Source organism: Sciurus vulgaris (genome assembly GCF_902686455.1).
Source record: "Sciurus vulgaris genome assembly, chromosome: 6".
Lineage (NCBI taxonomy): Eukaryota > Metazoa > Chordata > Mammalia > Rodentia > Sciuridae > Sciurus > Sciurus vulgaris.
Window position 1 is genome coordinate 107,720,778 of NC_136466.1, and position 17,006 is coordinate 107,737,783.

At 32.5% G+C, this 17,006-nt stretch overlaps 1 protein-coding gene across 2 annotated transcripts in view; it reads left to right on the forward strand.

Moving 5' to 3' along the window:
* AP3B1 (adaptor related protein complex 3 subunit beta 1) overlaps positions 1–17,006 on the forward strand; it is a 254,893-nt gene that overhangs the window by 222,017 nt on the left and 15,870 nt on the right. For both annotated transcript variants that reach the window (XM_079143559.1, XM_079143558.1), the window contains exons 24-25: positions 4,160–4,244; positions 16,154–16,251. In XM_079143559.1, coding sequence (XP_078999685.1) covers positions 4,160–4,244; positions 16,154–16,251 — 183 coding nt within the window. The remainder of the gene's footprint in view (positions 1–4,159; positions 4,245–16,153; positions 16,252–17,006) is intronic.

The window sequence follows — 17,006 nt, forward strand, 5'->3', positions numbered from 1 at the left end:
GTCTGCAGAATCAAAAGTGCCATCCCTTTTACCTATCTGGATCGACTTACCTGACCTCGCCTCCTGGTCAGCAGCATTCCCTACATTATTTTAGGTGGCTTATTGTGCATTAAAAGCAAAAAAATCAGTTTGACTTTTTAAATACAATACCTCCCATATCTCAAAAACCCTTTCTTGTTTCCTTTCGTGTACCATAAATTGAAAAATGAAGGGAGCCAAAATGGAGAGGATATTCACTCTTCTGTTTGTCTTCCTGTCCATGTATAGAATATAGAACAGCCTGTAGTATAGTATTGCATTTATCCACGTGTTCTTAAATGTTTTTAGACTGTCATCACTGTTTACAAACAAGATATTTTTACATTTGAAAAACAAAAGGGAAATCTCACTCTTTTGGATGGAAGCATAGATACAACAGTATGATTCTTTGTCACTACATGCAGCAGCTGCCCTCAAATGCAGCTTGTGCTTTCCAGGTTACCCCAGTGATCAACTGAACTTCAAAGCCACTCGTTATCCCCTTGGTTTTTTTTTTTTTTTTTTTTTTTTTTTTTTAAGTATTTTGCCAAAAATATACCTTTATAAACTAAATTTAATGTATGTCTCTGAATTTGAAATGGTGAAATATTTAGAATGCCTAATTGTGCTCTATTTTTTGTTAAGTAGAGACAATCCTAAAGTGTTGTTGGGAGAAGCATAAGCAAAATCTCAATTAAAGTGATACAAGATTGTGTCATTGTATCCTTGAAAAGTTATTATCAGAAAGCTCCAGATAGCTCCTTTCTTTAATAGTTTAGGTGAACAATGCCCTTTGGCCAGTATGAACTCAAATTTTGTAATTCTATCTTTGTTACTTAGTATTTCATATAACTGTTCCATTTTTCTTCATCTGAGCTCTGGTGTTGCTGAATTCTTTCCTATAATTTCTATGAGTCATTTAGTAAAGTCATTTTAGTTTATATTATTTTTTCACAAAGGAATAAAACAATTCCTAATGGAAAAATCCTGGAAGACTTTTGTAAGCAAAGAACAGAAAAGTTAAAGTAAGTTGATTTCAGAATACACTTAATACCATTTTAAAGTATGTTGACAAATTAAGACACAATTTAAAGAATACAGATATCCTAATTTTTATGGAGTTCTTGTGAAGTTAGTATATTGTCAAGGAATTATAGAATATACCAATTTGTGATCTCTTTTAGTGCTTTTTTACCTAGTTAAAAATTTAGTTTAGTTTTAGAAGTGTCAAGCAGCTGATATATGAATTGTCTGAAGGTTGAAAATGTTATCCAAAGGTTAAAATGGTAGAACAGTCTTAATGTTTCCTTGGGATGGCATAATGAGTTGATGAGTTGACCTTTTGTTGGCCTATGTAGAATAGAAGAAATAAATATAATAAATTTCATAGTATGACCTTAACACAGAAATAAAATATGAATATATATACCATTGTCTCAGTGCTAGTTATAAGCTTTTCTTTTCCATTATTAGGCAGATTTTTATGACTGTAATGTCTCCTTCCCTTTGTTGGCATTTATTGAATACCTTTTTAAGATAGAGTGTTCTTTCGCATGTAGTATGTATTTGTGTACAATACCACCTAGACTCTATTTCCAACAGTTACAGTAGGGTTACAGAGTATGATATACCCAAATTAGTCCCCCCAAAACATCTTAAGAATGCAACAAAAAACAAATGCTGTTTATGAAATAAGGGAGGCAAAGTGTTTCATTTATTAAGCATGTATGCACATTTTAAAAGTTCAGCAGTTTTCTTGTTTGTTACCAGTCAGCCTTCTTTTTGTCTATAATGTATGATGACTTTTTCTAAATTTTGCCCTGCCTGTAGCATGAAACTGAATTTCTTGCAAGAATATTAAGAATAATGTATCATTTTTCTCAATGAGACCAAGTATATTGGAAATTTTAAAAAAGAATGAATTAATAGCCTCAATCCATTGGTGCTATATTCAGTGATTTTATATTAAAGTTGACAAATTTGCATTCACTGAAGATTTCACTAGTTACTACACAACTGACACATCATAGTAGGTGATACCTTGGGTGATTTCATTTTTCATTATCAATGGTGTGATATAATAGTGTTTTGCAGCTATTTTTACACAGCCATCTGAAATACATAGCAATAATCCAGAAGCACTATCCAAATATAGTTATCTAACTGGGTAAGCTTTCTCAAATTAGTAGGCTCCAAATATTATAAAAATCTATTGTATGAATAATTTTATGCTGATCATTTTGCTCTTGAAGCGTTCATATAATAAAACATGCCATTGATCATGAACTGTCCTCCAGAATTATCATGGCACTAAGCTCACAGTTAATTATCTTAAGACCGAAGATAGTATCAAACAGTGTCAAAGAGCTCTCAACATGGCATCTTGAGAGCTGTCACTTTGTCAAATGAAATACAAGAATACATGATGTAGAGAAATCTAAATCATAAATGCTATCTTGTTTAGAGATGAGGACATTTGCTACCAATGTGGTGTCACACACAAACAAGACCAAACCCCAGTAATGTTTATAGCATAGAGTCAGTATTAAGAACCCACTAAAGAATAATCTTAGGACTGAGGATATAGCTCAGAGGTAGAATGCTTGTTTTGCATGTTTGAGATCCATTCTGTCTCCAGCATGGAGAAAAAAAAAAAAAACCTTGAGCAATGAGAGTGACAGAAATTTGAACTGATACACAACAGCACATAGCTCTTGGAGACATGGAAATATCAGGAAGAGATCTATTTGTGAAACAGATGTAATGTGATACATATTTTTTAACCCTACAGATAAAGCCCATTTGCCAAAAATTTAGGCAGCAATCTTATACTGGAGGAGAATATTGGCAAATGTTAGGTTTATAAACAATCAAAATTCAAACCAGAATCTAGCAAACCAACATACCACTGAGCAAGCCAATAATATTTTAAAATCACCATCAAACAAGTGTCTTTTTAGCATACCTAGTCTTCAGTGAGCCTATGAGTTATAAACATAATTCTTAATATATCAGGCTTATTGAATTATTCTTTTGTCCCATCTGTATCATCTCTCTGTCCATGATTAGTATTAAATGGAAGTCATACTTACCAACAAACCTGGGATCGTCACAGTCTACTGAATTAGAAATGTGCCTGCTAAAATATAACTGCTACTGACAAGATGTATATAGAATAAAGCTAAATATAAGGTTGTTGTCTGGTATGGCGAAAGCCATATGAAGATCCTGAGAAAAGCAGAAATCAAAAGTGGATTGTTTCTATTTAAAAATATGTATTTTATACATGAATATAGATATTAAAGCTGCCCCCAATTAGTCTAAGGTTTAGCCTGGAATCATAAGCAGAATGGAATTTGTGTTATCTTAAGTTTTATTATTGTGAACTGAAAAAAAATTATATTTGGTATAGTTATTTAGGTTAGTTGAAGCTTCAGAAATTCCATTTGTATAAAATGTTATTTTATTATTTGTCTTGTCAAGATAATGAACCTACCATTGAATTTTCTTTCAGTAATTCTTTGACTAATGCAATTAGACTTGTTTTGGATTCAAATAATGCCAGTCTCTTGGTTAATTTCTGAATGCTTCTTAATTTCTTCCAACTTTCCTTTTATTTGCATTTTTAAGTTTTAGATTTTTTTCAATTGAAAATGTGAAACTTGTTTAAAATTTGCTTTTTATATCTAGAATAAATATTGTATAGTTTTAAGTGCATAATTGTTTTTATCGGTGCATATTAATTAGATAGAATAGTGAGTCCCACAGTGGCATAAATGCATAATCTTTTATAAGCTCCAAAAGTCCATTATGGATGTTTCGAGCAGGAACACTTATTTCCTTCTCACTTTCTATGCCTACAAGGACAATACTTCTCAGGAAGTGACGTGTTTCTGAAACAAATAGATATGAGTTGGAGGTGTGAATTGGAGAATGAGCAGAATTAACTTATGAAAAGAAAAAAAACCTTCAGAATAGTGAGGTTATAATTTCTTTTAATATTCTTACTTTGAAATTTTTTTATGACATTATTAAATCTCTCTATTTTAGCCAAATTACATAATATTACATAAACATTCAGTATTTAGTTTGCCTCTTTTTCACATCCCTGTTTTCATGTCTAAATTATCTTATTTCCTAGACTCTCTGGAGCCTAAGGGATCCATTACTGTTTCAATGGGTATTGACTTTTGTGATTCTACACAGACTGCCAGTTTCCAGTTGTGGTAAGTTCAATTGTTCTTCTGTTTTTTTATATTACCTGTAAAGGATAGTGGATCAAAAGCTAGGCTTTCAACAGATTTTTTCTGTGAGACTGAAAACATTTAAACAAATGTGTTTTTTCTTTGACATTGTTTTTCTTTGCCATGGAATAGTTGAACAAATTGTGTGCGTGTTGGTTGAAGATAATCATTATTTCTTACATACCTAACCATTATAGTCTACCATATATGTAATTGAAATTCATGGTTTGTTAAAGAAAGAAACTACTGCTAAATAATATTTTACTTATTTCGATCCTATAGTTTTAGAAAATTCAAGAGAAATTTAAATTTTAATAATATTATTGAATAGGCAGAGAAGTTACCTTTTGAGACAACATGTCATTTTGAGAGACATTGAGCTTCTTAGAGATTTATTGATTCTAAACCCATACATTTTCTCCTTTTTACATTAATTTATAAACTGTTTTGATAAAAATCAAAACGGAACACTTACACAGTTGGCAAAGTTTCCATAGCTGAATACCATTCAAAATAGTTTTTTTAGGATTAGATTTTATTGTTGTTATTGTTTTTGTATAATGTTGTATACATTTCTGATGAAATTCAGAAGTCATTAGCAAATTAGTACAATGTTATTATATACATGGATTTTTGAGAATTATCTTTGAATTACTTTCTTTTATGTTTCTATGATATAGGATAGGATTTATTATTTTGATTCAAGTTGAAGTTGCTTTGTTTTTATCCTAGAAAGAACTGAGATGTTTTATTTATCACAGCTTATTTTAGTCAGCTTAAAACAGAATGTTATTAAAAATCTCTAAGTTTAAGACAAAGACATTTTAAAATAAATTTATAGATTAAATATATGAAACCTTCATTTTCACATACCTTTTCAATTTATCAGTAATTCAGGACTAGTGTTATACCTTTTATTCAGAGACCCTGCTGTGATGAATATAAGCAATGTAGCATAACACATTGATTTTATGCAGATCATCACCTTTATGTTTTGGGAGGTCTGCTATATTAGTGATATATAAAACCTGATTACTTTTCCCAACATTGCCTAGTAATTGTTTATTATTTTTCTATTAGACAAACAACACAGATCAATATTACTGAACACCAGACTATGAGTAACATCACTCTAAATAGATTTGCCTCCAACACCAGAGGTATATTCATTTTAATGATTTGGACAATGTGAGCCCAATGACAAAGCTCATGTACCAAGCATAACAAAATTAAAAACTAAAAAAATTCCTTTATCTTATTAACCTATACAAAGAAACTTTTGATTTCTGTATGATCAGGTAGGTTCTTATTTTTCAGTATTTTTATTACAAACACTTCCTTTTTGGTTTGTTAGACAGGATGTGCATTTTTATCTTACCCAATTAAGACTCTTTTTAGGAATAAATATGCAGATAGTGTTTGATTTTTAGGTCAGGGAGTATAAGTGAATTATTTTTCTCAATTTCTCTTAGTTTTAGGAAAATGATAAATTTATTTTCTGTAGAAAATAGCCTTAGCTTTTAGAAGCTCTTACATTAATATGTTTCTTGACTGTGAAAGTATAAATTATTTATTCTAGATTTTACTAAACACAAAAGCATAGTAGATCAAAAATAATTTTTTGTGTATTCTGAAAAGAGCACTTTGTCTTGCATCAAATGTAATTGATCCTGAAGCAGTGTAATCACAATTACTCACTTTCTTAATTGGCCTGCCCAAAATCAGAAAATGGAAACCGATCGACAGTGTTTAAATCAATAGCTTCATAGTAGTGCTAGTGGGGGTAGGGAGATAGTGGTAATGGGTAGATCAATTGGTCTTAGGTGCCAATCACTGACTGTGCCTTTTGCATAGTAAATAGCACTTTTTGCTTAGTGATGTGCTGTATTAGTCTTGGTAGTTCAATAAAAAGAAAAAAGGCAAGAAAGGCTGATATTGAATTTTTTCCTCAAAATACATTATACAAATCAATACATAAAATTATGGGTAATAAGAGCCTATTTGATAAGAAGTCTTCAAAACTGTTGAGAACATGGACTTTCAGGTACTCTTCTATTTATAAAAGTAAAATGATTCTACTTTAGATTAATTCTTTATCATTATGGTCTCTCAGATAGAGAAAATTATTATTTATAGTTACATAGTTCTGTGGATACTTGATAAGCATTAATGTTTCCTTTTTGTTTTGCATTTTAAGTAGTCATCAAATTAAGTTCTTGATTAAATTTATGAGATAGAAAATGCATATAATAGACATAAATATATCTCTTTAAAAGCCAACACAGTGTATAAACAATTCCCCATCCTTGTGATTAACACATAAAATATGTTGTTAACCAGTGTGAGAAATAATATGGCATGGCTTAAGTTAGAGGACTGAGCATTTGATTCCACTTTTTTGCCCCCAAATCAATTAAAAACACAGAAAATATATTCTTTGAAGGAGAATGAGCACTAAAAGATAATAAGAAAGAATGTCATTAGCTGACAAAAAATTGTGAAGAATTATTGACGGAAAGCAAATGGGAAAATGCAAACAATAACAGAAAATAAAAATAACAGGACAAAATATTCATGGGAGTAAACCAGTATAATGGTAAGAATATATGTCAAAATATCAAGCACAAAGTGAATAAGTGAAAAAGAAAAGTTAGGGGTCTTAAAGTAGTTATGAGGAAATTAAAAGACCTACTTGCAACCTTCAGTTTCCCAACATTACCACTAATATCAGACAACATGCACATTTAATTTAAGGCCTAAACATAGCACTATGAAGAAAATGAACAGCTTTCCTGGTGGGGAAGAACTTCTGGTATGGATTTGGAGACCTAAGGGAGCAGGAGCAGGGTTTGAGAGTGTCAAAGAAGTGGGATCTTCAGAGTTGAGATAAAATGCAGTTCTGTTGAAACAGGTTATATTCGAAAATCTTCTACCACTATGTTAAAGCCAATTCTAATGTTTGTTGGAGGACAGGGGGGAATAACCTTTTCCTACCTGCTTCCCAGCTTCATGTCCATGAAACTGATCAGTATCTCATGCACTTAAAAAATACTCCATTCAGTCTTCACCCCGGGAAGAGACTAGATTTCATAGTAGTAAGTGGACACTGATACTCATCAGTGCCTTGCAGTGTGTGAGGCACTGTTCTGAACACTTGGAATTATATCTGTCAATTTGTCTAATTTTCACAACAATCCTTAAAGTGGTAGTATCACCCCATTTTACAGGTGAGTAAGATAAGGCACAAAATGATTAAGGAATTGACCTAAAATTTCATAGTTGATAGGTAGTAGAATTTGTTCTGTGTGTTAAATAAGCCCTGTCCTTCATTACATGTGTTATTGGACAGTTTAGTATGATCAAACCTTTGAAGGAAAGCAACAACTTCAAAGAGAAGGTTTAAGATGAATGCAAAGACATACTGTGAAGGCAGAAGATGATCTTAAAATGTGAAAGGTTTCTCTAAAAATCACAATGTGTACTTAAATCCAAAAAGCAAGAACGTACTTGTCATGAAAAAGAAACAATTAGAAAATTTAAAAGTATTATTGGCAATTTAAAAATACATCAAAAGAAATACAGTAAGATACACAATAGAGTAGACACAGTTGAATACTGATTTTGTGTTCTGGAAGAGAGAGTCAGGGAAATCAAATGTAATAGAAAGCAAAAAGACAGAGATGGCAAATAAAAAACAAAGTTGAATCAGTTTATCTGATAAGGAGAACTGGAAGGAAGAAAAAAGAAATAAATTATAGAAGAGCATTTTCTAAAGCCATGAAACCCATAAACTTTCCGTTTGAAGGGGACTGCTCAAGGCCAAATAGGATGATTGTGAAAGACTATCAAAAAGACTTTATCCTGTTGAAGTTTTTGATAAGGAGAAAACTACCCTATTATCTACCAGAGTATAGAATAAAGCAGCTCACCTAAGAGGGAACAATGGGAATGGAATAAGATTTCTCATCAGTACTCTCATCAGTTCTGGAAACCACAAGACAAAGGACTTGACCTTTAAAAATTTTGAGGATAGAAAAATAGACATTTTTCAGACAAGCAAAGATTCTATCAGTTTACCACCTACAAACCCTTTGTGAAAGGATTGCTCAAAGAAATATTGTAGTAGAAGATTTTTTAAAAATCTGAGACAGAAAAAGACAGAATAAAAAAAAACAGTGGGTCAGGAATTTTACTTGTAAGAATAGTGGTTGACACATAATATGGAAAAATAAATATCAATAATAAACTGGAACCAAAATTCCAACGAGGACAAGTGTGAGAATGAGTGATGATTTTCCCAGTGCTGGTCATGCTCAGCAAGAGGATCAACTAATGGCAGAAATAATTTAAATATGATTTAAAATATTAAGTATAACCACTAAAATAATCAAAATATGATGTATGATAATTTCCAAACAACTAAATGGAGGAAGAAAATGAATGATTAAAACTTGATCAGCTTAACTAAATTGGAGAGGGAGAAAAGGCATGGTAAATAGAAAACTAAATAAAATAACTGTCAGGGGCCATATAAACCACACAGTCTAGTTTTCTCAATCCATATTAATGAGTTAAATTCTGCTTATATCAAACAAGTAAAAAAAAAATGCTGTTAGAGCCCTACCTAAAACAGAATAACACAGAATTGTTGAAAATAGAAAGATGAAATGTATGTGTGTTTATCAAATAGATGTGTTAGAACCAGAAAAAATTTAATTAAAATATTTCCTGTTCATTGCAGTACACCAAGAAAATATGTCATAAACCTTTAAACCACATAACTTCATAATTTATAAAGCAAAATCTAATACAAATATTAAGAGAAATTGACAGAGCCATGATCATGGTATATGTTTAACACACACATCAGAAATTGACATGAAAGAGGAAGAATAAATAGGACAGCACACAGACAGTGGTAGATAAAAAATTTTAATAATTTAGTTATCAGTTTTTATCTAAGATATGTGTATTTACAAAGAATTCCTTGTTTGCTGAGTTATGGAAAAACATTTTAAAAAGTACTTATAGGTTGTATGAAATTATATATATATATGTATGTATACACACATATATATTACATATATATATATATATATATATATATATATGTTAGTATCATTAAAGAGAAAACATGGGCTGGGGTTGTAGTTCAGTGGTAGCACTTGCCTAGCATGTGTGAGGCCCTGGGTTTGATCCTCAGCACTACATAAAATTAAATAAAGGTATTGTGTCCATCTACAACTAATATATATATATATATATATTTAAAAAAAGAGAAGACACAAAGACTTAAAAGGAGATAGGCAGGAAAACTAAATCTTAAAAGGAGAAAGGCAGCAAAACCAAAACAATGTAATGCATAATTCTATACCAAAAATTAGAATATTTAGATGAAACTAATGATTTCCTCAAAAACTAAAAATTAGGAATAAAGCAAAGACTTTTCTAGAACAAAGGAAAAAGAAGGAAATCATCCCATATCACTTTTGTAAGTCTGCATCCCTGATTTTAAAACCCAAAAGAATAACACCTAAATGTGTACATCTCTTGGGTTGGTGAACTTAAATGATGTCTTTTTTTCACATTATAATGAAAGTTGTAGTCGATACAGAAAGACAAGTACAAGGTCTTGGAACTCATTTAAACCAATACAAATACAAATACTTATGTGGGGGTTGGGAGGGGGAACCTGAAACTTCTAAAAGCCATAAAAGCAGATATAAATAAAATTTAAAGAAAAAGAAATAAGAAATAAGAAAATAATAAATATACATGGTCTTAAGTGGGAGAAAGTATTGTCCTTCCAGTTACTTTTTATTTTTTTTATTTATTTTTTTAATTTTTTTATTTTTTTGCAGCATTGGGGATCGAATCCAGGGCCTTGTGCTTGCAAGGCAAGCACTCTACCAATTGAACTATCTCCCCAGCCCCCAGTAACTTTTTAAATTTCTTATGATCCTAGGCTAAATTCCAATAGTCCTTTTCAAAAAACTTTCCATATTTCTAAAATTCAGCTGGAAATTATCCAAGAAAATTCAAAACAATTTTTTCAAATTTAACAAAAGTATTTCTGGGCGGAGGGACTAGCTTAGTGGTAGAGTATTTGCATAGTGTGCACTAAGTCCTGGGTTCAATCCCCAGCAGTGATAAAAAAAAAAAAAAAAGCGGGGCGTGAGGGACAGAAAGAAAGAGAGGTCGCTCTCTGTAATTATTTTAAAATATTCCTAAGGCTACAAGAATATTTTCATTGATATTGTTAGTATTGGCACAGTGAAATAAAATAGAGAATTTAGAAATTTGGTATGTCATTTCAATCCGTGGGAAAGAATGGATCTTTAAGTAACTGACATGAGAACTATTATTGGGGAAAAAAAATGAAGGTAGCTTCCTTCTACAGATTACTCCAAAATAAGTTCCAGATGGATTTATGATTTAATCATTAAAACTTGAAAGTGAGGACTGAGGGTGTAATTCTGTGGTAGAGCACTTGCCTGGCATGCACGAGGCCCTGGGTTCATCCCCAGCATCAAAAACAAAAACCTATAAAGGTATTTAAATATAATATAGATAAAATATTTTCATATTCTTTCAGTACAGAAGCCATAAGCAAGTTATAATAACCAGAAAATATAAAGAAGAATGACTCTCAGATTCTGCTATCAATAATTTAAGGACTGGGGGCATCATCAGTGGTAGAGTGCTTGCACGAGGCCCTTAGTTTAGTCCCCATCACTGAAAAAACATAAACTTGTTTACAAAAAATAAAAGTAGATGCCACAAACAGAAAATGAGACACTGCAGTATATTTAATGTACAAAAGCTTTATAACCAAAATATAAGGGATTCTCACAATCACTGAAAAATCCAATAGAAAAGTGGTTTAAAAAAATGCTGAGAACAAGGAACTTACAAGAAAATAAATGACAAATAAACTTAAAAAGATGTTTAGTGCCAGACCCGATGTTGCACACACCTGTAATCCCAGTGGCTCAGGAGGCTGGGGCAGGAGGATGTGAGTTTGAAGCCAGCTTTAGCAACTTACCTAGAGGGACCCTGTCTCAAAATAAAAAATTTAAAAAAAAAAAATTTAAATGGTCTTGGGATGTGGCTCAGTGGTTAAGCACCCCTGGGTTCAATCCCTAGTACCCCCCCCCCAACAAAAAGATGTTTAGTGTTACTAATATTCAGGAAAAAAATTAAAACATATAACTCATCAGATTGGCAAAATTTCACAATAATTTAGTATCTAGTATTGACAAGGAAGATGGAGAAAAACATACTGTTTGTGTGACTTTGAGTAGACACCACCTTTTTAGGGCAATTTGGCAGTGTCTATCAAAATATTAAATACTCATTTTTCTTTTAGCAGTTTCATTTTTAGATTATCAAGCCTAGAGACATATTTGCCCTTGTACAGAAAAAGGTCTATTCAAGGATATTATTTATAATAGGGGAAAATAGCAATGATAATCAGTGGGGGAATGCTTAAATAATGATACTTTCCTATTATATATGTAGATTATATACTGGGTATTTTATTTCATTTAGTAGTTTAAAAAAAAAAAAAAAAACCCTGTAAAGTAAGTGTCACTATGCTTACTTCATAGATGAGGAAATTTGTGTCTCTGTTTCTCTTACCTAAAAAATTTACCAGTTTGAAAGGAGTCTGAAATGAGATTCTAGGCAGTACACCTTATATCTCACAGATACACAGGTACCTCACATTAAACTACTATGTCATCTGATCCAACATAGATAGGCTATTTAGAGCCACTCTAATAATAATACTTCATTGATTTCAAAACCTAATTCTAATAAATTTATATCTGTCATTAGTCATTTTCACCATTTCCTATCCATGTTGAGATATATATGTATAAATGAAGATATCTATTTCTTCCATGTTTAAGAGATATGGAAAAAAAGGAAAAGAAAAGCTACAAGGAGTGAGAAGCAAATGAAAAAGAAGGTAAATTATTTGAAAAAAAAAAAAAAGGAGGTGCATAGAAAACCAGAGGACATCTTAGAATACTCATGTAAATGAAAATAGTTTCCCCTAATAAAGAGGAAACATTCCATCTTACTTAATTATAAACCAAACCTTGCTTAGAAAAGAGACTGATTTATAAAGTATGGTATGTACTAGTTATATTAGATTTTTGCATTCCACTATATCTGAGAAAAATCCAGTTGTAGTGGCTTTATCAAATACGGGTTTTATTATTCTCCTAGAACAAAAAGTACAGAGGTCAGCAGCACAGAGCTGGTCAAGTAACTGCACAATGTCTTCAGAGTATAAGGTTTTCTACCTTCTTTTTCATGTGCCAATTGTGTTACCATATATACTGGTCATCTTCATGGTCACTTGATGGCTGTTCCACTTCCATGTCTCCCTCCCACTTTGGAGAACATCAGTGGATCCAGCAGTTTAAAGCTGAAATGTTGTGCTTCACACTAAATTAGTTTGTAATTTTAATTTACACATACACACACACACACACACACACGCACGCACGCACGCACGCACGTACACACAGTTCATGTAGGTATGTATACATATCCATCTACTCTTTCATCAGCCTTTGTGTATTTCTCTTAAGTGATTTAGCCTTCCACTCCATCAGGCTGTCTCATCCTTCAAGCATCCTACCCTCCATACTTCTGTCTTCACCACTCCTCTGCTGTTTGTGAAGCAGTTTACTCCTCCATTTGGGACAACTCCCTCACCTAGTTTTTGTGCTTTTCGTCCCAACCTCTTCACCTCTTCTAAGACCCTGCTATGTCTGAACTCCTTTGTTTCTTCCTTTTCACTGGTTCTTTTGCCTCTGACTTTAAACATGCTCAAGTTGCTTTAAGCATTCTTTTGCCACTTCATCCTCAGGAGGTATCTGCTGTTTTTTCTGCCTTCTTCCACTGCCACTCTTCCCATCTGCATTTTCTCCAACCTGATCTGCCTTGCTTAAGGTCAGCATTTACACTTGCTTCTTTTTCTTGCTTAATTAATTTGCCTCCCTGCAATATTTGGCACACCCCTTTTCTCCCTGTTCACTTTTTCCCCATCTCTTCTGCACGTTGCTCTTCCACTTTTACTTAAAGGCAAATCTTCCCCAGGTTTGCACTTTATCTTTTTCTCCTTATATCCTCTTTCTCTGTGAGATCTTCTCTACTTGTAAGAGAAGATCTGCTTCATCTCTTCCCTATACCATTCTTACTACTTCCAAACTCTTATGTTCTGCCCTGCTTTTTTAATTCTTGATTCGTATTCCTAATTATCTGCTGGGTATCTCTTTCTGGGCTACTCACTTTTTCTCAGAATATAACATGGTTTATATAATGTGGTTAAAATATAACATGGTTAAATTCCTCCTCTTTAACATATTGTCATCCACCCTTTTGTTCACATTAGAAACTTAGAAGTCTCTTTCTGTCATCCATCACCTGGTCTATCCCTTCTAATTCTAAAATATCCATAAAATATCCCATCTTCCCCATTCCCTATGGTGCTACCCACCCTAGGGGAAACTGCATAATATAGTGGAAGAAGCATGGGCTTTGAGTCAGATACCCCTCGTTTCAATCCCTGACACTGCCACTTACTTGTTGTGTGACCTTGGGTAAGTGTTTAGTTTCTCTTCAGTTTTCTTTATTAATAAATGTGGGGTAAAGTAAGTTGCCTCTTTAGATCATTGATAGGATTTTCTAAAGTAAAATACACACTAAAAAGCCTTGTTTCCACTACTAAGTTAGACTCTAACCAATGTGCCTCCATTTGGTTTCTCCTTTGCTCCACCTGACACTCGCCACCAGTTTCTGAAATACAAATGGAATCAGTTACTTTCCAGTGCCTAAAGTCTCTACTAGTTATTCCCATTGCTTCAATTTGCTTCAAGAAATACTGAAACACTTTTCTCTTAGTCATATGGGTGAAGTATCCCATGTATTTAATCACATAAATCAGTACAGAGTGAAAGGAGGCACAAACTGGACCGGATTCCAAGACAGTAGCCATGCACTGGGGCATTCCTGAGAGAACTGAAATGAATGGTCACGTTGTGTATGATGCTCTTTACAATGTTCCACCAGTCTCATCTCTCGACACATCAGGCTCCACCATTGCCAGAATGACCCTGTCTCTCCTCTTAGAAATAAGCATGTCCTCATTCCTACAGATGAACTAGTCCCTCTTCTATAAACTCTACTGCCACCCATGCATCTCTATTGTAGCACGTGCCATATCATCATAACCAAAGTTTCTTGCCCTCCCAATACACTTGTGAGTTTTAAGGGCAATGTCTTTAAATCCCCATATATTCATTCACCAAATTTCTAGGACCAAATTTCTATTCAGTAAACATTTATTGAGTTAATAAACAGGATTTATTGGTTTGCCTTAGACTGTCCACTTACCAAAAATATAAGGCAACTCTTAAGAATACAATTCATAAAAGCATAAAATTAAAGTAGATTTTACATTATTTCTTCCTACTAAATTATTTGTTCATACCTCACCCTTGAGTAAATTCTCAAGTAAATTCTCAACTGTTTGGTGTGCCTTATCCATGATCCGCAGCTCCCCATTCACCTTCCCACAGATCTCATAGGATCCAGTTGTAACCTCAAAGTACAAGTCTGTGAGACTTGAAGGAAAACTTTTGCTTTCCTGGTAAAAAGGAACTATTTGGTTGGCTCATTTATTTACCACTTTTTCCTCACTACCCTTCTGTCTTGTACTGAAATGTAAAAGTGGTACCTGGAGATACCACAGCCATCTGGCCCCGTGAGAAAAACCAACCTTCCGTGGACAGTTGAATGAAAGGCTAGAGAACTGGTCCCTAAATGCTTCTTTCAGCCACTTAATGAGCCTTGGCTGGTAACTCCAAGACTACTTGCATTTTAAACAATAAACACCTGTTTCTCAAGAACTTATGCAGCAAAACACACTCCTAATAAATTCATCAACCCAACTTGAAGTATCTAACTGTAAAATATTTACACCACATTTAGTAATGTTTTATTGATGGTAATGACTTGAGATTTAAGTTAAATAAACGTGCTTACTCTATCTGATACTATGAAAAGCAGATTGGCTTTCTTAAATTCTTCATTTCCTGTCATTTAAAATAGTAAATTTTATACATGTTGATCAATAATGTCAATAGGAAACACTACTAGAAAATAAGAAATTTTTTTAAATTAAGAAAGTAAGTTTGCAGGTGAACATTTATCTAAATGCAGCATGCTCACTGCCTTTTATTCTTTTTTAAAAACTGATCTAATTTTTTTTTTAGTCGTAGATCAACACAATACCTTTATTTATTTATTTATTTACAGAGCTGAAGATCAAACCCAGTGCCTCAAACATTCTAGGCAAGGACTCTACCACTGAGCCACAACCCCAGCCCCCAACATTGATCTAATTATTAAAAAGATACCTTAAACCATTGAAGACTAAGACACTTCATCCTGTACACTCTAAGTATACGAAAGTAAAGATAAAATAGTACTTCTCTATAAGCTGCCTGAAGTGTTCCTCTACTGATAATGGTTATATACCCTTGCTGCTGTTTTTAAAGCTCTTTGCCAAGTTGTAGGTGTCCTCAGTTGGATAAAATGGGTTCAGTCCCCAACACCAAAAATAAATAAATAAAAGTTGTGTCAAATGATGTAATTTACTGTGAGCATGCAGTTTAGTGTTTTAAAAAGCTGATTAACAGGTGTGTTTCTCTGCAAACAATATTTTTGAGAAATTTTTCAAGGCTTTTTAGCTGTGATGTTTAAACCAAGTATACTTTAAATCCTGGCATATGCTTTAATTGCATCTATTTGCATAATATTAACAGGTATATTTATTTATTAAACATTTAGTCGGCTTTTTTTTTTTTCCTTAGCACCAAAGATGATTGCTTCAATGTTAATATTCAGCCACCTGTTGGAGAACTGCTTTTACCTGTGGCCATGTCAGAAAAAGATTTTAAGAAAGAGCAAGGTGAGAGATACTACAGTTTATTAGAAATTGATGTACCAAAAAATGTTATTTTTCTGACCTGTCTCTAAAATTGTCATGCACACGTATAGCCATTAACAGATGTCAGCACACAATCTTCCTGCTTTTGTTAATGCTTTCCACTCATAAAATGACCTTAAAAGTATTTATTTATATTCCTAAATACTTGAAAATTGACTAATATGTTTTTAAAATAATAAATTTATTCTTAATCAGCTTTTCAATTCTAAGAATTGTAGTTCATCAACCAGATAATATACTACTATATTTTATATTAATGAAAATGCCAGGAACTGGGGACTTACTAATATCCTACCACTATAAATCTTTCTGTATTTTTTTAAATTATAGAACTATCTTTCATGTCCTACTAATATATTTTTCCTACACACACACAGTTCCTTACCCTTCAAAATAAAGTCCTGATTATAGTGTTTAAAAGACTTCAATTTTCTCTTAACCTAATTCTGTATTATAATGTTTTGTTTGAATAAATTGGGGCTGAAGCATTTTTTAAATATACACCTGAAAAGAAAATATGTTTGATAGAATACAAATACTAATAGCCTGTATGTTGTTCAGAGTCAAACACACCTTCTAATAAAAATGAGGGACTTCTTTTTATATGTATTTGAATATTGGGAAATAACACTGATTTTAGGTGTTAAGGATAACATTTATAAAACTAGGGCATATTTAAGTGCTGTATAGTCAGCAATTTTTAAAACTTTACATGA